Below are 24,065 nucleotides of genomic sequence, written 5' to 3' on the forward strand. Positions count from 1 at the left end.
ACTTCATAGACATCCGCTGAATGAATGAATTCATGTGTTCCCATCCCCTAGTCTTTGGTCCCTTTAGCTGAGAGAGGGTGAAATGGTATCAATTTCTCCTGTGACTGTCACAGTGGTCCCGGGGTCAGGAGACCAACACGACGGCTGCAGCCTGGGCAGTGTGAACACTGCTGTGGCAAAAGGTAGCCAAACTCCTGAGGGCCACCCTTGGCTAGGAGGGTGGGCCTGCCTCGACTGGGGCCAGGGAGAGACAAGCTCCGAAACCAAGATATTGGAAGCTGGAGATGGGACTTCTGAGGCAAGGAGGGCATCGAGGAAAAGGAAAGTTGGAGCTGTGCCGAGCAGACGGTAAGAGCTAGGTTGTGACGCTTCTTGACTTGGTTCCAGAGTTTCTGGGGTTATCACCAGGGCAACCTTAGTGCTGCTACACCTAATGTCTGCTACACCAGACATTAGGTCAAATAACCTGTGGTGATATCCAAGGTGAAGAATAGGCATTGTTTGGGGTGTGACTTCAGTGGGTACAGTTGCGAAGGAGAGATAAAGTTCTTGCTTTGAAGCCAAATGGGAATCCAATTTTCTTTGATGTTATTGACCTAATTTTTTTTGCAGTCAGCTCTAGGAGATTGCTCCATTTACTGATGAGGAAAAGAAGGGAGGCTTGAGAAAGCTGTAAAGACGTCAGTGAATTTTCCGATACCCCGGTTCCCTCAGAACATAGGTCAGCTGGTCTCTGACTTAGGGGAGTAGGGAATGAAGCGGGAAGATGATACGGCAGTAACTATTATGATTTGGTGTTTGTTTGGTTATTTTAGCTGTGATTCCAGACAGACGTGGTACTGCTGACGCCCCCTAACAAGGTCCTTTCTGAGACCGACAGGGACAAGTCAATGGAGACAAGGCCACAGAGTGCTTAAGAGTGTGGGTTCCACAGACTCACAGACATAGATAGAAAACAAACTCATGGTTACTGAAGGGGAAGCGGGAGGGATAAATTAGGAATTTGGGATTAACAGATATACACCACTACATGTAAAATAGATAAACAACAGGGTCCTACTGTCTAGCACAGGGAACCATATTCAATATCTTAAAATAAACCATAATGGAGAAGAATATGAAAAATAATATATATGTATATATCAATACATATAACTGAATCACTTTGCTGTATACCAGAAACTAACACAACATTATACATCAACCATACGTCAATTTCAAAAAAAAAAAATGACTGTTGTTTCCAGAGTCGAACTGACCAACATTCACTGTTTGACTTGGGCAAGTTACTTGACCTCTCTGAGGCTTGAGGTCCTTATCTATAAAAGTGGGATGATGGTAGATAATAGTAATACCAACGGGGTAATGTATGTAAAATGCTTAGCTCAGTTCCTAAGCTCAATAAAGGGCACTCTGCACTGCCTGTTATCTTGGTCTTTACAAGGTCCTGAGATGCCCGATTGCTGCCTGACAAGGGCAGCAATCCTTGTGACTACGTCCTTATTATGGCAGAAGCTCTGTTTGCTGCTGTTTTTACTGTTATCCACGCCCTTCCCAGATCTCCACTGCTACCCCTAGGCCATCATAGCACCTTCTGCCTGGACTCCCGCAGCCAGCTCCTAACTAGTTTTGGTTTCACCCTTGCCCCCTTCCAATCCATTTCCCTCCATGGTATCCAGAGCAACCATTCCAAAGTTCAGATCTGATCACATCCCTCCTTTACCTAAAACCCCTTACTGTCTGCTCATTTTAGTTCCTTAAAATCCACGATCCATTCCACGGCTTACAAGGCCCTACATCATCTGGACCTGTCTACCTCTTTCAAGTCCTCCAAAGGGTCAAGCTCTTTCCTTACTCTGCACATCTTCCCCTGCCTGGTTCATGCTCCCTTTCCCTCCTCCACTGCCCCCCGCCCCCACTACTCTCCCCAACCCCACCAATTTCCACCTCACTTACTACTTAACCTTCAGGTCTCAGCTCACGTGTCCGGCACTTCCTCAGAGAGGCCTTGGTGGACTTACTAATCCAAATGAAGTTTCCCTATTTTACTCTCATCATAATACTTGTTCAACATAACACCACATTTGCAGTTGGGAATTTTTCTGTAATTATTTCATGTCTCTCTGCATACTAGGTCTTAGCTCCAGGAGGCTGGGCCCCATCTGTTCCATTCTTCACTGTGTTCACACAGCACTGCCTAGAACAATGTCAGGCGCATAGGAGACACTCCTTAAATAGTTGTTTAACTAACAAATGTATGAATGAATGAATGAATGAATGAACGAATGAACGAATATCTCAGCACGAGGTGTGGGTGCTTCTGTTCATCCTCCACCAATGAGCAGGGCTGGATTATAGAGCTTGTGTACCACAATGCAAATGCAGTGACCGAGGAGTCAGGGGACCTGCCTTCTAGGCCCAGCTGCCCTATTTACAGGCTGTGCGGCCTCACACAAGCTTGGGAGGCTGGAACCATGACTTCGTCATCCTTGTGTCCAGAGCATTTGGCATGAGTGGAAATTCAGCAAGTGAATGAATAACTCCACACTCTTTCCTGTTCTGAATTCCTCCAAACCCACTGTCAAACTCCAACTGCAATTTTAGTCGGGGACATCTGTATAGAGCGGAGATGTATTTGCAGACCTTAAAAATGCACACTAGGAGAACCGAGCTGCCTGCCGCAAAGCCAGCACCCTCCGTAGGAGCCTGGCCACGACTGTGGAGGCCTCATGTGCAAACACAGACGCCCAGTTCCTGGGACTGCTTTGGAGTCTCATGGAAAATGTTGAGTATTTAAACCTCTATGAAATGCCAACAAATTGAGTCCATTTCAACTGAACTCTTCAGTGCTGTGCTGGGGACAGGGACACAACAGTGACTAAGTATTTGTTGCCATGAATTCAGCCTGGTGGAAGGTGAAAGTTTGGAAGTAGGAGGAGAGATGGCTGGAAAGTCCTCAGTCCTGGCCTTGGGAGAGGTGGCTTGGTGGCTGCATCTCTGAAGCATTCAGCAGCACCACGAAACCAGAGAACAGACACGGTAGCAAACTACTTGTTTGAGCACGTAAAAGGCCGACCGCTTCTTGGCCTCTCCTGGCAATGGAGACGTAAATCACTGGTGTGTCAAACCCTGCCAGGACAGCCTCTGCCTCCGGAGCCCAGAAACCGAGGGTGTGGAGGAGATTGCCACACAAGGAAGCGTGCATCCGCGATGTCAGGGAGCGGGGCCTCTGCCCCACGGTGGAGCTGGCATCAGTTCATGCAAGATGCCACATTCTGAATAAACCGAACAGACACTTGCAAACCCACAGGAAGATCGGGGGTGGCTTTTTAGAGCTCAAAGATCCTTGGAGGAATGGGAATGCCCCCGAGCCAACAGAGGTGCCCTCTCCACTCTGCCTCCATCATCCTCCTGCCCCAGCTTCCCAGCTCTGAAATGCAGTGGTCCCAAAATATTGCCATTTGCAGCAACATGGATGTATCTAGACAGCATCATACTAAGTGAAGTAAGTCAGGCAGAGAAAGACAAATATCATAGGATGTCACTTATATGCGGGATCTAAAAAATAATACAAATGGATCTGTATACAAGATAGAAAGAGACTCACAGATGTAGAAAACAAACTTATGGTTACCAAAGGGGAAAGGAGGGGCAGGGATAAATTAGGAGTATGGGGTTAATAGATACGCACTACTGTACATAAAATAGATATATAAGGATCTACTGTATGGCACATGAAGCTGTATTCAATATCTTGTAATAACCTATAATGGAAAAGAATCTGAAGGTGTACACCTGAAACTAACACAATATTGTAAATCAACTATAGTTTAATACATTGTAAAAGAAAATAAAATTTAAAAGATAACATGCAGGGGTCTGTCAAACAAGATATCATGGATCTTCTACTTTGTACTAGATATTACTTTATTTAATCTTCACCACAACCCTGGGAAATAGCTTCTTTCCACTTCACTAATTTTGCCAATGAAGACACCAAGTTAAAGTTTTTTCTCTCACAAATTCTGGGCTGGTAAGAGGCAATTTTGACATGGGGTCTCCTGGTTTGAACTTCCTGCTTTTTGCCATACATTTTGCAAGCCATTGACTTAAATTTGATTGATTTTCCTGTTCAGGGACTTTCTCCTTTTGGAAGCCCACAAGCCCAGGGAGGGTTTCCTGGGGTGGGGGGCAGGTAGCCTGTGGAGGGCTTGGGTGCCATTGGTGGCAAGTTGGGTGGGCCTCCCCTAAACCAACAGACAGATTAGAGGTTCTCGGAGTGAAGGGAAGCAGGAGAGCCCTCCCTGGGGCCCTCTGTGGCCGTGGATCTCCACCATCCTGCACTTGCTACAGTCCCATCACCTCCCAGTGGCTGTGCAGGGCGGTGGTCCCTCGGTTACTGGGCCACTGATAGTATGGGAGACTGAGGCTTATTTTACCTCGCTTTCTTGCCAGAGGGCGTGGAATCAGGGTTGCCAGGCTTCCTTCTAGGCCATTCCTGCCGGGAGCCACCTGTAGGCACCAAGTCTCCGCTGGCTCCCTGGCCAGTCCACCTCTGTCCACCCTTCTCTTCCCCTTTCCCCTTCAGGATCCAGGGCTTTTTCCTAAGGAAGCCCTTACACTACAGCACCTTCATGGAAACCCCAGGGTTTCTCCCTTCAACCTGGGGTGAAGGCTCAGACACCTGCTCCAAGGATGACCCAGGCCTGGGTGAGGGTGCTGGCAGCAACGTGGAAGCAGACCCTGGGTTCAAATATAGGCAGGTCACTCGTGAGTCCCCTTCAGGGAGCCAAGGGAATGGGGCTGACCAGTTCCCACTTTCCCAGAACTCCCCACCCCGGCAGACGTTGGGCACCCACTGCCTGTCCAGCAGAGACTACTTTTCCCTCCAAGGTCCTCTGGATGCTCAATCACAGGCCTGCGGCACCACCTCCCATCCCACTCCCCCTCCTTTCCTGACCCTGCTCCATCCTGTGCCCTTTTGCAACGCACAGGACTCGGTTCCAGGGCACCCTGCACGGCTTCAGAGCCATCGTGGGGACTCCCTTCCAACTTCAAGGTCCTCCTCTCGTCCACACCCCATTGCTCCCCACCTGCCTTCCCCTGCCCACTCCCACCCCAGTCCTTGCCCGTTAAGAACTTAGCAATCCAGGGGCCATGCCATCCTTTTTCCATAGGGGAACGGAGGCCTGGAGAGAGATACAATAGGACCTGGTAATGGGACCAGATCACTTAGCAGCAGAGCCAAGACTGGACCCAAGGTCCCTAAATCCAAGCCCCCTTCTCCCCATTGCCCATGGTCATGACTCCTACAGACACCACTTAGTTTACCCCCAGGAACAGACCCTGTGGGGCTGGCAACAGAAGGTTCCGAAGGCTCCTTCCGGCCTCTGTTTCCTCACTGTGTGATGAGTAGGGAGGATGAGGGGCTTTGGGTGTGAGGGTGGTGTAGATGGTGGGCGTTCCGTTTGGTCTTAGTCAAGCCCTTAAACATTTCAAGGAAGGTGGACTCTTCCACATCCTTGGCATTGTGCCTCTTACTATCTGTAAGAGAATGTGTTCCTCTGACCCACTGTGTGAGAAATGATTCCTTGGGTGAAGGCTTCCCCGGGCCTGCTGAGGAGGGGAGGGAGCTGTGATTATATCTTTGGTTTGGGCTCCTGACCCCTCACCGTCTCCTGGCCCCAGAAACTTTCAGAAGACTCAGACACCCAGAAATACAGAATGAAACCTGGCCCTGGGGCCAGGGGAGCAGCTTGGAAGGTAGTGAGGAAGGGACAGGGGACCCAGGGGGAGCTTCCCCAAAAGGCCTTAGTTCCAGCTCTAGTTGCAGCTCCAGATAGAGGCGGGCAGGCAGGGTGTAGAGGAGACCAAGGCCAACGCCAGGGCTATGAGCCCTGCCCTGGAGGCATTAGCCCAAGAGGAAGCTTTTAAACCCAAGTTCAGAGGCGAGAAGCCGACTGCCTGTCTCAGCTGCCCTTTTGTCCTGCCTTTTTTCTCCAAGCCAGTCGCTTCTTTTCTCCCCTGGTCCTTCCTTTCCATCCTGCCTGTCTCCTCTGATTCCCTCCTCTCTCTGGATCTACTTTGCTTTGATTCATCTGTTTCTCACCTGTCTTTTCCTCTGACTCTATATCTTTCTGCAAGTTTTTCTTCCGGGTGTTATCCAGCTTTCCTGTTTTTCTGTGTCATTCCTTCTCAACTCTCTCTCCCTTTTTCTACAGTTCTGCCTACCTGTCTCTTTCCACAAAATAAGCCCTGGTTCCTCCAGTGAGTTTCCCCAAACCAGGACACTCCCCCATCTCCCTGCTTCTCTCTGTCTCTACATCCTCCTTCCTCGGTCTCTTTAGCGTTCTCCCTCTCTCTCCCCTATATTGTCCCATCTCTATCCATTCACCTCTCTCTACCTCTCTGCCTCTCTCCCCATGACAGACCCCAGCTCCTCGGATGGGATCGGCGACGTCAGCTGATACCCTGTCCCCAGAATGCTGCCCCAGATGCATCACTTACCCAGGAGCACTGGCCCAAGGATGCAGGAACACAAGCAGCTCAGGAACACCCAGGGGACCCTCCTGCAGTGGACACCCCTCATGGCTCCAGAAAGAGTCCTTCACGCTCCCCTGGGAAAGCTCCTCAGCACAGAAGTGGTAGTGCAAGCAGCAGAGGTGAACCTGTCCCCACTGGCTGCTGGCCTTAAACAGGTGTATTTCCCTGAGGGGCCAGAGTACCAGGGGAAGCGGACAAAAGAAGGTGGGGCCCCTGCCAATCATCCTTGACCCATCTTTCCTTTCCTCAATCTCCACCCCCTTCCCCTACCAGGAAAAAATAAAAAATATAAACAGGCTGCTCTGTTCCTAGTCAGCCTGGGCCAAGTAGCGGGAGGGATGGGAGGGGCATGTAGGGGAATAGAAACCAGGACACACGGAAATGAGGGCCCCGCGTCCTGCCTGGTGTCCTGGGCTGCCTCTTTCTTGCTGGCGTTTCGGACTGCCACAGTGGGAGCAGCCGGGTCATTTCAGGAGGAAGGGCAGGGCAGAACGGGAAAGAGAGGGGCTAAGAGGGAGTGAGTTTGGAGCTGTATGAATAGGAGAGTGAAACTTGAGGAGACCCTAAGAAATATGGCAAGTGGGGGGAACAATGTGGGGTGAGAGGTGGGAATCAGAAATACCCCCCCACCCCGTATGCTACTTGTGGGATGGAGGACTGGGCTCGGAATATCTGCTCAGTGCTAGGCACAAGGTAGACCCTCACCAAATGGTGAATTTCCTCTTTCCAGGACAGGACGCAGCAGAACCAGGGTCCAGAAAGCCCAAGGCAACCTGGGAAAGCTGCTTGAGAGATCTGGGCTGGGTAGTGTGGTAGAGAGTAGAACCTGGGGAGAAGAGATTGTGAGCCCATGAGGAAGTGGGGCTGCTCCTGGAGACCTTGGAGACCAGGGCACCCCATTTTGACTTCTTGGGACTCACAAACATAACGAAGAAGGGACAGGAACTCCAAACTGAGCGTGTCAGGCAGAGTTTGAAGGGGAAAGAAGGTAGCCGGTATAGTTCTGCAAAGGACAGCAACAGCGATGTTCCCCCACCCTTTCCCATGGTGTGAACCCCTGCTACCCTGGTTTCTCCAGACTTCATTCCCTGAGTGTGGGTCTGTGGAGTGACTGGTCCCCAGGCAGGGAGCTCAGGCTCTCACTGCACAGCCTAGGATGAGGAATCGGCATTTCCACGTTCCCAGGCAGAAACCTGGAGACATCCAAAGACGAGTGGATGGCTACACTGTGGCGCCGTCTCAGAGGACCAGGAAGGCTCCACCACCTTGTCGGCTACTTGCTTTCTGAAGCTGAAATCCCAATTACAGCCAAAGCCCAAAGGCTGGACTTTCCAGTTATAGTGCAACTACTTCAGAGAAGTAGCATGGTCCCCCCAACAGTCCCACCTCTGTATGGATCCATTGATCCCATTCTTTCCCAGGAGAAGGAAACCCATAAGGGTAAAGAATTTTAAGCATAGAGCAGTGGGACAGGATACGAGGAAGATATCACTGGAAAAAATGTACATAGACGCCAAGGCCAACTTGGTCTCTTAATCAGTTTTTCTGTGTCAGTTCTTGCTCATGAGTTCTTTCTATTAACTTGCTATGTGTTTTGTTTGGTGACATTTACTGGACTACAGTTTCCTATTTAGAAGAGAAAAAAGCATTCCAGGTTAGACCAAAGTAAGAGTTGGACATCTTGTCGACCTAACACAGCAAACCTCCCACTTTCCAATGCAAGGGACACTGGAGGCGCAGAGTGTTCTCCAGAAGCTACTGTGGTGGCCAAGACTCCAACTGGGCTCAGGATACCTGAACTTGAATCCCAGCTCTGCCACCCAAGGCAAGTCACAGCCTCTTTGAGACTTATTTTCCTCATCTATAAAATAAGGATAATATGTCAAAGAAAAAACAGAGCTGGACGGGTAGTTAAAGCATAAAAACAGATTTTATTCAGGACTCTTGCAATGTGAGAAAAGGGACCTCAGTATAGACCCAGGCTCAACTCCAAATATAGCATAAGCAAGTGGGAATTTATAGCCAAGAAGCAGGGTAAGGGTCAGTGGATAGAAAGTTACTAAGAAAAAACATCAGGGGTGAGCGGATTCTGGCTAAACCAACCTAACAGGACTTTTGGCCAAAGACAGGCCAGGGTGATCAGACATCACCTTGGAGGGATGGAGGAGGATGAAGCGCCTGATCAGACATTGAGAGTTCCAGATATTGAGGATGGGACACTCTTGCTAAACTGACTTGGCAGGGCTCTTGCTAAAACCGGATTTTACAGGGAAGTGCACAGATGGGCCTAGAAGGAAGTTTAGGAGCCTGACTAAAGTTCAGTCAAACAAAAGTCTTTGTCAAATAACACCTACCCAAAAGGTTGTGAAAATAAAATGAGCTCAAACATGTAAAAGTGCTTTATAGTTGTGAAGACACCTGTAGAGGGCACTTGGCCTCTCGTTTCATCCTGACACCAACCCTGAAGGTAGAAACAAGTGAGGGAAGCAGGGCATGAAGAGGAGTCTGGAGAAGAATTCCAGGCTCATTTGCATACTGAGGTCTTTCTTGCGTCCCTTTTGGGTTTTAGGATGTTGGCACGTGTGAATCTAATTCATCTTCTCCCTGCCTGCCTCCAGTTCCCTTCCCATTTCCCTTTGAGTCCAGCTACCTCTTGGCTTGCCCATTTTCCAGGGTTGGTGTGCTTCTGGGTCTCTATGACAAATGCCCCTCTTTATCTGTTTGTCCTTCCTTCTCCCCTCCCGAGGCGTCTGATGGGGACAGAGAGGGGTGAGTGAGAAGGGAAGAGATGAGTAGATTCCCAGAGGTCTGTCTGATGGAGACCTCCTAGACCTGCAGACTGCTGGGCGTTCTCGGGGGCAAGAATCTGAAACCAAATTGAGGTTGATATTCCATGGGGGGCCAGAGAGTTCAGTCTTGACTTGGGGTATCAGTAAATTGGAGCAAGGATAAGATTATGACATTTCCACTTGGAAGGAAGATACAGATGTGGCTTGAATAGACTCAGCCTGGGTTCTGGGCAGCGTGTCAAGATCTTTAAAGGAGACTTCTCTCCTAGGCTACCCAAAGTGGGAGACTCTCATCTTGGGATGGGGTTAAAATTGCTTACCTCCATATAATTTATGCCCTGATAGACCCTCATGCTGCTAATAAAGTTACTCCTGGCCAGCCTTAAAACACTTAGATTGAGATGGGGCAGGAAGTCAGATATGTATTCATCCTGATTCATTCAATCTTAAGACTTGAACTAGAGTGCCAGGCCCTGTGTATGTCCCCGTAACCCTGCAAGGTACACATCACCATCCCCACCTCACATCTGAGAAAACTGACGTTCAGGGAAATGAACACGCACTCTCATCATGACTGAGTCACGGTCCGGGTTGTGTGATCAAGTGCAACTGGGGAATGCTAACTGTCCTGAATCACTCCTGCCCAGGTCACACGGGGAAGTCGCAAAGCTGGAATTCAAGCCTAGGTCTGCCTGGCTCCAAAGCCAAAGAATGGAATTAACATGCCCTGAGCGCTCATCCTCTGCTGGTGGGGGCTTATATGCTGAACGGTTATTTCCCCAAGGTAGACGCAGAGATACGCCTTTAAGAATGGATACACTGTTGGCTGCAAGGAGAGTGGTTAGTTGGTAGCGCCAGCTGTCAGCTCCTTCAGGTGCACAACTTTCAAGCCAGGAGCACTCCCTTCTCATGGTGACCCTCAGGTCAATGACTGAGCAAGGCAGTGGTGCAAGGACTTGGCTAGTTCCAGTCCCACAGGATTCCTTTAAGAGGCAGTCTGCGCCCCAGAGAATCCCACAGCACCTGTAGGGACTTCGTGGCTTTGTCAGCTGTGCTGGCTCCCGCCCAATCCTGCCTCCTGCCTTTTCCTTTCACAGGTGTTATTCCCAATAAACTTTTCCATTTCACTCCATCTCAGCATTTGCTTCCAGCAGGACCCAACCTGAGACACTCACTTAAAAGAGGATGACCATTTTACGATATAAAGACTGACCATCTGAGCTGGGTTTCAAACCCAAATCTGCACAACTCCAAGTTCTCTGACCACTGCTCTCTACTCAACAGTCCAGCAAGGGGAGGGGGTGGTGGTTATGGTCTTGGTGGGCGTGGCTCCTGCTACACAGAGGAGGGGGAGATCTGCTTGCGAGGGCAAGATTCCCAGGCTGCAAAAGATACAGACCAATGGGATTGATGCCGGTTGGGGCGGGGGCTCCCCCATGGCTGGACCCGCCACGGGAGTGTGCTATGTGTTGGTGTCAGGCCACTGTGGATGAGGGAGCCGAGGTGACAAAGGGCAAGCTCTGCTCGTGCGATCTTGGCTCCCAGGCCGTGGTGGAAGCCAGGGCCCTGGTGTTTGGGCCACACAAAGGCCTCTGTCATTCTCCCAGGATTGGACTTCAAGGCCCTTTCTCTAAAAGTGCCCTGCGTTCTCACACCAGTTAGTTCATTTCTCATTTTCCCTCTGCGGCGGAGGGGGACTAATGCCTCCCCAAGCAACACCTTCCAGGCCTGGGGTACCCAAGAAGGAGGCTCCGTGCTGAGTGCCTGGGCAGGGGTGAAGGCGTAGACTTGAGGCCCAGGAGTCTAAATTTATCCATTCACTCAACTTGAAGGAGAAGAAAACTCAGTCCTGGAAGTTAGCAACAGTGCTCAGTCAAAAAGCCAGCACCTAGGAGCTCAGATTCACTATCTGTGACCTACGGGTAGGCTTCCCTTCTCAAATTCTGAAAGAAAAAAAGAGTCTGAACATAATTTTAGAACCAGAAGAACCTTGGCAATCATGGAGTCCACACTGCTCATTCTGCCATGGAAGAGGTGCCGGCCCACAGAAAAGGGAGTGTCCCAAGTCACACGGTTGTTCAGCGGCAGATGCGGGCTTGCACCCATGGTTCCAGTGTTCATTCTGCTCTGCGCTCTTCCTCCCATGGTTATTAGGTTGTCTTGTGCACTCCTAGAACCCCAGTCAGACCCGCCTCTAGCCTAAACCTCTGTCCACAAGCAATGCTCAGTCAGGGCTGTCATGATGAGGCCTCCTGCCCTCTCAGACAGGGCGGCCAGCAGAGACTTCCAACACAGGGTTCTGACAGAGAGCCCAGCCCAGGCCTTAAAGAGTTTTTTCAAATAAAGTTTACCATCACTGTTGTTTTCCCCTTATGAAAGTAATACATTCTCACGATAGCAGATATGGAAAATATTTAAAACTGGAGAGGAGAAAAACATCATCAGTATGTTTGAAAAACCCCTCTTAATACACTGATAGATTTCTAGCTACTTCTCCAGGAATAGCTCATATACATAGTTTTAATCTATCACATCATAGATAAATTTGGATTCTACTTTACCACATAACTTTAAACCTAAACATTTCCTCTCATTGTTATGAAACACTTCATGCACACATTTTTAAAGTCAGCATAATGTTCCATTGAGTGGACTGCCATATAATTTATTTAATTAAGTTGGACACGGGCTATTTACTTGTCCCTATGACAAGTAGTGCAGAGATGATTTCCTATTTAAGCTCATTTCCTTAGGCTAGAATCAAGACTGGTATGTTTTGATACACTGCTCTGATCTTCCTTCTCCTACAGCAGGAAGTCAATGAACATGAATTAGCTAAGTCTACAGTGTGTGAGCGAATTCTCAGACACTTGGAGTCTAATGCTGACAGTCTAACGGTAGAGGCAGAACCAACAGTAAAATGAGATCATTAGTCAGATGAGCTAAAATCATGGTTGGATTAAGGACTCTGCAGGTGGATTGGGAAACAGGTGGAGTCCCTCAAGGATGGCTTCCTGGGTGGGCTCCCAGGCCTGATCCAGGACCAGCTGCCAGGCCTCTTATTTGAAGAACTGAGACTTGATACATAGCGCAGGTGATATTCTAGAGAAAGTAATCCAGAAGGAATTTGAAAGAGGATGGGGTGGGGGAATTTAACCAGAGGATCAGAGAAGAAGAAAATGGAAATAGTCCTGGAGCAAAACCTAGCTGGGAAGTGAGGTCCTCTCCTTCTTCCCCAGCTCCCTGGGGAGAGGAACTAGCTGAAGCTGGAGGGGTCGGCCAAGGGGAGGGAAGGGGAGCAGAGCCAAGGAGTCCCAGCAAGCCCTGCTCCCCAGGATACAGCAGAGGCAACAAAACTCAGGGTCAGCCTGGCACTCCAACAGCCCTGTTATTCTGTGAACCTGTGTGCCAGGCACTGTGCCCAGCACAGGGGATGCTGAGATGAATAAGATATAGCCCCTGCCATCACAGGGTCACAATCTAGAGGGATCTAGACATGGGGGTAGGGGCATTTACTGATGGGCCCTCTGGGTGTGCGGTCCTGAGGTCTGGGTGTATATTGAGCAATGGAACAGACTCACTGAGGGCAGTCCAAGAGGATCTCTCTCCTATTAGTTTCCCAGGGCTGCCGTAACAAAGTACCACAAATGTGGTGGCTTAAAACAACAGAAATGTATTCTCTCCCAGCTCTGGAGGCCAGAAATCCTAAATCGAGTTGTTGGCAAAAGCACACTCCCTCCAAAGGCTCCGGGGAAGAGTCCATCCTCGTCTTCTCTACCAGTTGGTGGTTGACGGCATCCTTGGCATTTCTTGGCTCGCAGCTGCGCCACTCCAGTCTCTGCCTCCGTCACCACATGGCCATCTTCCCGCTGTGTGTCTTTGTCTCTTTTCTCTTCTTATAAAGACAAAAGTCATTGGAGTACTGCCCACACTAATCCAGTATGACCTCAGTTTAACTTAGCTGATGACATCAGTGAAGACTGTATTTCCAAATATGGTCACATTCTGAGGCGACATGAGTTTGGGGGGACACTCATCCAGCCCAATAAAATCTCTTCGAAGAAAGCTTGCGAAGGGTGCTTGTGGGTCGTTACGGTAGAGGACAGGTGGCCTCCTCAGGGAAGTCCGGCAGGTGAGCCCACTTCACCCCAGGCTGGCCCTGGAAATCCCCAAACGCTTGCCCTCGTCACCCCTGAGCCACAAGCCAGGCTGGGTGACCCAGGGAAATGGGCGGGACTAATCACCTACTCTAACTTCCCAGCGGAGGGGGGAAGCTGGGCAGGCAGCTACCTGGTGGGTCCTCACAGTGCCTCAGGGTTTGAATGAAGCTTATTCATCAGGTCTTTACTGAGGCTCTTTCCCAGGCAAACCTTAGCCTCCTTGCCTGCCGTCCTGCTCAGTCAGGTGTTTCCCAGGTGCCCAGTGCTCCGGCCTGGCCCCTCCTCCTGGTCTCTCCTGGACTGGCCTGCACAGTTTCATGGATTCAGGTAGAAGACAGAGACAAAGGGCTTTATTACTCAAGGAGCAGCAAGTAGCCTGAACTTCATGTTCACATTGGCTTCCCTTGCCCACAAAGTCCTACTGGGCAGTGCAGAGGTAGGCCCAAGTGGATGCTGGGACACAGTGGATTTGTATCATAGCTGAGGAACCCTGACCTTAGAAAACACCAATCTTTTTAAGGGCTGCAAGAAAACCTGCCCAACCTTTCCCCCAAGGTAGACGTTATCTTTATTATATCGGATGGCAAACAAATTGGCATTCTGTCCCAGAGGGAGACGCTATCTCTCTCTTCCAAGGCTGTTATAAACATCCTTGAAAAGATAGTGGAGAACAAAAGGCTGTCAGTACCTCTGCTCCCCAGACTTGCAGAAACAGGAGAGATCAAAGGGGAATTGTCTCCGGACATCCGACACCAGGAAAACCCAAGTCCAGCTGGCCCAGCTTGTTGGCTCTTTCCCCTACCTTGGGTTTACTAGGGCGACTCATTCAAGTGCCAGGTACTCCCTTCCCCCAGGTCTCCGCGCCCAGCACAGTGCCTGACCCCTGATGATTCTCAATAAATGTTTGTAAAATGGATAAATAAATGGCTGGGTCTTTATAGAATTTCTGCTTTACAGTGTGAAAATAGCTTAAACATTAAAGAAACCACAATAGGAATGACAACTAACATTTATCAAGTACTTGCTACGTGCTAGCATAGTCAGTTCTATTACAACCAGAGCTGGCTTCATGGGTGTGTCTCTGTGCAGGCAGACAGGACCTCAGGATTAGGAGGGCACCGAGCTTGGTTTAATGCTCTGCTGCCATCATCTTGAAATTCTTAGTTTTTATTTACAAGGGGGCCCACATTTTCATTTTGCATTGGATCCCACATATTATGTAGCTGGTCCTGGCTATAGTCTGCACATGTGTTACTAAAATTCACAGCGCTCTGCAAAATCGTGGAATAAAAATCACAGGGCTTATGGGGAAAATGAGGTTGGGGCACAACACTCAAAACCTTTGTCAGTGACACGTAAAAAATACACCTAGTTGGGCTTCCCTGGTGGCGCAGTGGTTGAGAGTCCGCCTGCTGATGCAGGGGACACGGGTTCGTGCCCCGGTCCAGGAGGATCCCACATGCCACGGAGCGGCTGGGCCCGTGAGCCATGGCCGCTGAGCCTGTGCGTCCGGAGCCTGTGCTCCGCAACGGGAGAGGCCCGCGTACCACAAAAAAAAAAAAACAACTTAAAACAACAACTTAAAAAAATACACCTAGTTAAAACGCTAGCATGGCTTTACACATTGAATGGTTAAGAAGTTCATCAGGATGATGTTAAGTATGGTACTTTACCTCAAGAAAGACCTGAAGCTGGCTTCTGGATGTGGGTGTTGGAAGGGATGTTGGCTCCTGGACATGGGTGGCTGCGTGTTATGGTGTGGACGGTCGAGGGTATCAGTTATGCGATTACCAGATATGGAAGGATATGGTGAACTGAGGTAGCTGGAGGTGTCTGGGGTGTGGCCATGTGTGTTTTTTGTGTTCCCAGGCGGCCTGGTTCATCTGGGTGAAGATTTCTGCTTTCACCTAGTGTTTCCCGAAGATGAAATCATTCATCAGCAAATGTGAAATTTACAGTAGGTTCAGATTGTTCCCTCATGTATCAATTGCATTGGAACAAATTAGTATTTCTGAGACAATCATTATAGCAGACCCGACTGTCCTGTTTTAACGTTTACAGGTACTTACCCATAAAGCCTTCACAGTTCTAACCCGGGAGGTGGTTACTGGGAGAGATTCCCATGAGGGAGTGGTGAGGACTCAGCCTACATGAGGGGCATGGCGGACCTCACAGAGTCTGCCCTCCTGTATACCACATGCTAAATTCTCAAGCTCCCCAGAGAATCCGTAAACAATGAAAACTGCTGCCTTCCAAGGCCCAGCCAGCCTGCTCAGGGCTGATTGCCTAAATGGGCCTCTCACCTAGCCACCCACTTATCAACTGACAAAGAAAATCTAAAAAGAAAATCACAGTTCCCAGAAAATTTTTTCCTCTCCTGCCTTTTAAAAATCCTGTTTTGCTTTTGTTCATTACCAACAGCCTATTTGCTATCCTGCCTCTTATATGTAAATAAATTACTTGCATGCAGATAACTGTCTCTGAGCAACTCAGAGGTTAAGTAACTTGTCCAGGATTTTGCAGCTAACAGGGGCCAGAGCCAGAGTTAGAACACAGGTCTGTCTCTCTCCACAGCTTTTCACTCTTGCTACTTAACCTCCTCCAACAGTGAAAGCATCTGTAGTTTGAAAGAGAGTGTGCTGGTGGAGCGGTCAGGGCTGGAAAGGCAGATGGAGGTTGGGGGCGTGTGAGAGGCCCGATCCCAGACAGGAATGGCTGTGCCCGGCCCAAGAGACAGGGCTTCGAAGGCCTTTCCACCCTGGAATCTTCCCGACAAGCCCATCAGGGACAGGGGTGAGGACACCAGGAGGAGTGCAGGCTAACCCCCCTCTGTCCCATGTGGAGCAGAGTCGGGGTGACAGGGCTTTGTGCCCAGGAAGGAGAGTGGGGCCTGAATCCCCAGCATGGCTGCAGTTTGGGATTATGGGGATGAGTAGTCTAGAACATAGAATATCCACAGTTGCCTTTTCTCCCATGACCCTTCTGTTTAACTATATGGTCATAACCTGACTGTGACCTGGAGAGTGGCGGAAAAAAAATGAGATTGGAAAATGAGATAACCCTCGCCAACCATAAAGAGTACTCGCTTATCTACATCTGTAGTGTGCATGGTGGGGAGGGAAGAGGCAGAGGGGGCAGTGAAGAAAGAAGAATCACATGCAAAGTCCAAACATTTCAAATACATTTGGCAATATTTTAAAAGAAGGTTAACCTGTATGTAAAACAAAAAGCATAAGTCAACTTGAAAAGCAATTTTAAATAACTAAAGAAAAATATTTGCAACATATTTGCAAGATATCCTTAATATATAAACATAATATTTATATGTTTATATATATTTACTGTTTATATATTAAATATCATATATTATTATTACAAAGTAATAATAATACTTTAAAATAAAATAAAGATGGGAGCAAAGGACATGAATAAACAAAGAAATACACAGAGGTTTTCAATCCCACTAGTATTTAAAGAAATGTAAAATCAAAACAAGCTACCATTTTTTTAAAAAAATCACATTTGTAAAGATTTCAAATTAATGACAATGGCCAGGATTGATGAGCATACGGAGAAGCTCACATTCATAATTGCTCTTGAGATTATAAAATCGTATATTACTGGAAAGTAATTTGTTAATATATAATGAAAATCTTAAGAGTTTACTTCTACTCTTCAAAATTCACTTCTAGGAATTTATCCAAATGAAATTACAGGCCAAGTATACTAAGACATACGTACATAGCAAAAGCTGGAAAGTGCGTAATTGATGACAACTAGAATTTGGTTAAGTTCTTATGATGCATTAGTACAATAAAATATAATGCATTCATTAAAAATAATCTTGTGGAAGAATATACAGCAATCAGGGAAAACAATAAAACAGTGTGCAGTAAAATGTTCACAAAATCGTTTATGCCATGTTATCGCAAAAGTTTTTTAAAGAGCTATATACAACGAGAAAAAAAAAAGAAAGACTTAGGGCTTCCCTGGTGGCGTAGTGGTTGGGAGTCCGCCTGCCGATATAGGGGACGCGGGTTCGTGCCCCAGTCCGGGAGGATCCCACGTGCCGCGGAGCTGCTGGGCCAGTGAGCTGTGGCCGCTGAGCCTGCACATCCGGAGCCTGTGCTCCGCAGCGAGAGGGGCCGCAGCAGTGAGAGGCCTGGTTACTGAAAAAAAAAAAAAAAAAAAAATAGACTTGGAATAAAATATACCCCAATATTAACATTGGCATTCTCTGAGTAGTCAGTGACATTCATTCTTTTTGCTTTTTGGTATAGTCAACACTAAGCACTCTTTTATAAGAAAAGGGTAAATGTTTTGTGAGTTTTTAAAACGAAGATTTACCTTCCTAAAGGAGTTTTTCTCATCTGACTATTCACAGGAGTTTGAATTCCTTGAGAAGACAGACAGCCACAGAGTCCCAGACCTGATAGGGCCTTGGGGCCAACAAGTGTGATGCATTCCCCAGGCCTGTGCTGAGCACCAGGCAGTAGGGTCTCATGCGAACAGAGTGGGTCAGCAGTAGCATTTTAAAAACCTCTCTGTGCATGTGTAGAGGAGGACTGCAGCATGAACTATATTCTTATATGGGTTGTAGTTTGGAAAAAAAAAGTTTGAGACCCTACTCTACAGTAGCCCCACCAGGCACTGCCCAGCCCTGGCTGAGCCCTTCTAGTGATGGGAAACTCACTACCTTTGTGCTGGTGTTTGACAGTACAAACTGTTAGACAGATTTCCTTATATTTAATGAGTCCTGGCTTCTCATCATGCCCGATCAGCCCCCAACTCCCTCCTCCAGGGCAGCACTTCAGACGTTTGAAGGCAGCCACCAAGTCTCGCTGAGTCCAGGCCTGCCTCCCCACCCCTTCAACTCCTTGACCACCCCCACTCCCAGTTCTGAGGCCCTTGCCTCCCCTGTCTCTTCTTAAGTCATCCTCTCCCCGCCCCCGGTCCATTAAAGTGTCACACACACGCCCATGACCCTCCCCCAAGACTGAAGCCACCATGCCAGGCCATTTTGCTCATTAATGAATCCACAGATTCATTCGATATCATTAAGGGAGTACCCACTGTGTGCCCAGCTCTGTGCTGGGTGCAGGGGAGACCCCCAGAGAAAAAGAAAGACCCGGCAGATGCCTCGCGCCCGGTCCCAGGGTCGCAACTCTAGCCGCAGCCTGGGTCGGTCCCTCCAGCACCCAGGCTCCAGGCTGCCCCGGTCTCCTCACCCGGCCCGAAACAGCCCGTGAAGACGGTGGACCGCAAGCAACTGGTGCAGAAGCCCGGCTGGTGGAGCAGGCGGAACGCTAGGACTACAGGGCCGCGGCCACGAAGAACGTGACAGAGCTGAAGCCGCCAGTGTCTAGTGAAGAAGGAAACCTTCTCTCTGTGGCTACAAGAGTGTAGCTGGGGCACGCCGTTCTTCCTGGAGGGTCATTAGTAGCGCTGAGCAGAATATATCTGCAGAGGGTAACGAGAAGGTAGACATGGTGCGTGCTTACCGTGAAAAAATAGACAAGGAGCTGGTGTGTCAGGATGAGCTGAGCCTGCTGGATAAATACCCAATCAAGAATTGCCAGGACAGCCAGTATGAGAGCAAAGTGTTCTACCTGAATATGAAAAGGGACTATTACCGCTACCTGGCCAAAGTCACCACTGGAGAGAAGAGGGCGACCTTCGAGGAGTCATCTGAGAAGACATGTAGCAAAGCCCATGAGGTCAGCAAAGGGCACACGCAGCCCACTCACCCCATTAGATTAGGCCTGGCCCTTAACTACTGCGTTTTCTACTATGAGATCCAGAATGCCACAGAGCAAGCCTGCCACTTGGCCAAGACAACTTTCAATGGCGCCATTGCCAAGCTTGACACTCTCAGTGGAGACTCCTACAGGGACTCGACGCTCATCATGCAGCTCCTCGAGACAACCTAACGCTCTGGACAAGTGATCAGCAAGACGACGCCGGAGGAGAAGGCAGCAATTAAGGCCCCCAGGTGGACTGGCAGCGCACGCTGATGCTACTACTGCAATCTTTATTTATTTATTTTTTTGGTGTGAGTTGAGGATCGTGTTGGGGAGGGAAAGAGAGGGGTGACGGGATGACCTTCTTAAGGAGAAACCCACGACCTGTCCTGACTTTGACATTTTTGCCAAAATACCACTTGTGGAAAGGCAGACTAGCTGTGCTGGTATTGGAACAGCAGCCTCACACTGGCATATGGACGGTTCTGTAGATTAATGCAAGTGGAGCTGTCTTTAACTTGTTGCTAGAAAATAGGGGTTTTTTTTTTGTTTGTTTGTTTTCTTATTAGTCATCAATTTTATACACATCAGTGTATACACGTCAATCCCAATCACTCAATTCATCACACCCCCACCCCCACCCCTCGGCCTCTTTTCCCCCTTGGTGTCCATACGTTTGTTCTCTACATCTGTGTCTCAATTTCTGCCCTGAAAACCGGTTCATCTGTACCACTTTTCTAGGTTCCACATATATGCGTTAATATACGATATTTGTTTTTCTCTTTCTGACTTACTTCACTCTGCATGACAGTCTCTAGATCCATCCACATCTCAACAAATGACCCAATTTCGTTCCTTTTTTATGGTTGAATAATATTCCATTGTATATATGGAATATGTGCCACATCTTCTTTATCCATTCATCTGTTGATGGGCATTTAAGTTGCTTCCATGACCAGGCTATTGTAAATACTGCTGCAATGAACATTGGAGTGCATGTGTCTTTTTGAATTGTCTATCTTTCTGTGAATGTGGTTTTTGTTCCACAGGCTGCAAGATTGTAGTTCTTTTTGCTTCTGCTGTCTGTCCTCTGGTGGATGAGACTATCTAAGAGGCTTGTGCACGTTTCCTGATGGTAGGGACTGGTGGTGCATAGAGCTGGGGAAAATAGGGTTTTAAGATGAAAAGAAAACTTAAGTGGAATGGCCCTCCTTCAATAAGTTCTGTGGTTCCAGTAAGCATTTTTATCTTTAAGAGATATGCTCTTGTCTTTTAAGTTTTGGGTACTTTCTGTCTCATCTGTTTTAGCTGTGCATTTTTTTTCAGTGTGTATGCTACCAGATATGGAATAGTTTAAATCCCAAGCTGATAGACTTAAAACATAAGGTATATTTATTCTTATGGTTTAGGCCTTGCCTGTTTTCAGAAGTTTCTGATTAGTTGACAGCATTAACACTAAATTGCAGTTTACAGTATTTCTGCATTACAGCCATATGTAACATCAAGCCATTGATTGTGTATTTTTCTTCATTTTGGCTTTTACATCCTTAGATAGCCTATCCAGGTTGGTTTTGCAGTTATCTATCTCCTAGGCGAAAAGGCTTGACCGAGGAGAGTCAACGCTACTTTAGGTTTTGGTTAATAGGTGCTTGGCAGGTGGCTGTGGGATTTTTGTCCTTCTTTATTCTTAACTTAAATCCACCACAAAAATTACGAATCACTTTAACAGAAACACTGAACACCACAAAAATAGAGAAAATTCAGGTTTGTATCTCATTGACTGTGTTGATATTTTCAGAGACATCCCGAGTTTTAAGCTGCCACAGCTCCTTCCTCGGGGGTTACACTGCCATTTCACTCTTCGTTTGAGTCTTCCCCACTCTATCTTGTGTCCACCGCACTCACTTGGGTGGGTTGAAAAGCTGTTGGGTTGTAGAAGTTGGCAGTCATTTTGAGAAAGGTCGTGGTGCAGTGTGTGAAAATTTAGGTGCTAGGAGCTTACTGGTAGAAAAATCCTAAAGGAAGAGCTCTAGTCATAAACATTCTGTCTAATTTCGGGAACCTTGTAAGTGTGTCAGTTTTTCCTCCCTGAAAACACTCTTTACCCAAAAAATCATTGCAGAAAAATAAACTAAAAGCATTATCAGATAATAAATACTTAACTCTCATTTGACAAAAAAAAAAAAAGAAGAAAGAAAGAAAGATACAAAAGGAAGGAAGGAAGGAAGGAAGGAAGAAAGGAAGGAAGGAAGGAAGACCCAGCCACCTGCCATGGGGATCCCCTAGTCTGGTGGACTGAGATGCGTCAGCACAGATCATGTTTGTCATGACTAAGCTATGTTGCCCATGATGGCCAGCTAGACTTACATTCACCCAGGGACCTCAGCATGCTGTCTTCCCTCTGCTTGAGCAGAGAGAAGCCTGCCTCTGTGCATCACACAGGCAATGCCCGCCACCTGCCCGCCAGCTCCTCTGGGCCTCAGCCAGCTCTGGGATGAGGCATGTCCCTCCAGCAAGCAGCCCGAAGCCACACAAGCCTCTGTCTTTCACTTCCCCCTTCCCCCAGAGGCTCCAAAGGTTCCTGACAACTGGTACCTGTGCCAGCCACCTCCTGCACAGGTAGGGGAATAAAACAGAACCATCCTCCCGGAATTTACTTGCTACTAAGCGTAAAGGTCTATGCCAGCTCTTTTGTGCTTGTTATCAAATTTTTCTGGTCTTTTTTTTTTTTTAAGCTATGATTTATTTAGTATCCACTATGTTTGGCATTTTGATGTATTATCTCTAATCATAGAAACTTCTTGAAGTAGGTGTTTATCCTGTTTTACAGATGAGAAAATTAAACACAGATGTTAATTTTTTTGTACAAATAATGTCTATTGAGCACCTGTCTGTGCAAGGTATGAGACTAGAAGCAGAGATAAAGGCAGTGGGGAGCAAGACTGCCAGTCTCTTCCCTCCTCAGTCTTGTCTGGAAGCAGATATTAAACAGAAAGGCAAGCAAATAATAATTGTGGTAAGTGCCATGAAGGAAAGTAGAGAACATTCTAGGGACATACAGCAGGAACACTTACTTTAGTGGGGGGCAGGCAGGAGCTAAAGGAGGAACAGGAGTTAGCCAGGGAGGGATGGGGCAAGATGGCTGTGAGCAGAGCAATGGCATGTGCTAAGGCCCTGAGGTGAATAGAAACTTGGCCTAATCAAGGATCTGAAAGAAGGCCAGAGGGATTGGGGCCAAGACAGGGGAATGAGTGGAATGAGGCTAGAGAGCTGGGTAGGAGTCAGATCCTTCAGGTTTTCAAGCTCTGCAAGCATAAGGATCTCCTGGGGGAGCTGATTTCAAGGCCGGCTCTGGAGCCCACCCTCCACCGAGTCTCAGCCAGAGCACCTGCACTTTTACCTGTTTCCCCAAGTGATGCTGAGGCAGGTAGCCAGAAGCAGACACCTCAAGGAGTACAGATGTAGGTCTCATCAGCCATCTGAAGGATCTCAGACTTTTCCTAAGAGGAGGGGAAGCTGTTGAGACCAAGACCATACAGCATGCTAGCTGGCAGAGATTTGAACTCAGTTCCATCTGATTCCCAAAGCAGGGGACACTGTCTCTTCCTAAAAGGAAGGTGGTGTCAGGTGGGCGCACTGAGGGCTGGAGGAAGGACCGTCCAGGGGAGGGAACAGTGTCAGCCAGAATCCTTGTGGCTCGGAGGTAGGGGGTCAGGGCAGCCACAGCCACTGGCCTGAGCAGAGCCAAGGCTCAAGGTCTCCTTTCCCCATCACCTTGTGAGGGCCTCACATGTTCCTGTCCCAAGTACTTTTGCATCTGAATCTCATTTTGGCTTTACAAATACTGTACCACTGTGAAGAGGAAGAGTCTACTGGGACCATTCTCTTTCTTCTCCAGTGAATACACTGAGGGTCACCTAGGTGAAGCCACCGTGAAAGAATTTCAACGTACAATGGAACCTGAAGCTATAACATGGAAAATCTCATGTACGGGCCCTCAGGAAAACAAAACTTAAGGACCAAGAAACTGATTTTTCATAAATCCCTGATTAACAGAAGAGTGATAATATTGGAATTTTCTTAAATGGTATGGAGGTGATCAGGGGTTGCTTCATATCAACCTTGCGGATTTTTGCTTATAGTTTCCAGAGGCATGAAGAAGAAATGACCCAGGTCAGGTTGGTCTCACAAAATGAGCTGAATTGAGCTTTGTTTATATGACTGGACTGGTTTTGTCTGCTCGGAGAATTTTCAAAGCTGGTCTCTGTTTGTTTTTTATTGTAGCAAATTCTAACTGAGTCCCCCACTCTCTACAGTCCCTGCCCATAAATACAGACTACCACAAATCCTCATCAGACTTGCCTGTAGCTTGCTACAGTTTTCGTGTCCTCAACTGCAATTCTTCTGCTATTCTGGAATAAACTTATCTTTTTGACAACTTTGAGCTTGCCTCATTTTACCTTTTTATTTAGGTCAACATTCCTTGGCATCTGAAGTAAGATCCAAAGGAAATGACCTCTAAAGGACGACGCCCCTCAGAATCCAGCCAGGTGCATGCACTGAGCCCCTTGTACTCATCGCTTCCATGTGTTACCCATGACTTCCAGTTTGGTGAGTCTCCGCTCAGATTCGGAGGTCCCTCCCTTTGGTTGAGTTCTCCGACTTTATGACTTTACTTGGACTCTGTTTAAAGGCTTTGTCCTTTTTGGTGAGTACTTGTTTGTTTTCTTAATGGAAGCACGCTAGAATTTTGGTATAATTCCTTTGGAATTCTTGAGTGCAAAAATGAATGAATGAATGAATAAGTAAATAAATAATCAGTGGGCACAGGT

General features: G+C 47.9%; 2 protein-coding genes across 2 annotated transcripts in view; one reads left to right on the forward strand and one right to left on the reverse strand.

Moving 5' to 3' along the window:
- MUC4 (mucin 4, cell surface associated) overlaps window positions 1-6,589 on the reverse strand; it is a 46,820-nt gene extending 40,231 nt beyond the window's left edge. Inside the window, 1 exon segment of the mRNA XM_027107438.1 lies at window positions 6,508-6,589. Within this exon segment, the coding sequence (XP_026963239.1) occupies window positions 6,508-6,589 (82 nt within the window).
- A 12,389-nt stretch (window positions 6,590-18,978) lies between these two features.
- Window positions 18,979-19,422, forward strand: LOC113620467 (14-3-3 protein gamma-like). The gene has a single exon (XM_027106366.1). It carries the CDS (start codon window positions 18,979-18,981, stop codon window positions 19,420-19,422), a length of 444 nt encoding a protein of 147 aa, XP_026962167.1.
- The last annotated feature ends 4,643 nt before the right edge of the window (window positions 19,423-24,065 follow it).

The sequence above is a fragment of the Aethalodelphis obliquidens genome, unplaced genomic scaffold, assembly GCF_003676395.1.
Source record: "Aethalodelphis obliquidens isolate GAN/ISIS:26980383/991018 unplaced genomic scaffold, ASM367639v1 scaffold1, whole genome shotgun sequence".
Lineage (NCBI taxonomy): Eukaryota > Metazoa > Chordata > Mammalia > Artiodactyla > Delphinidae > Aethalodelphis > Aethalodelphis obliquidens.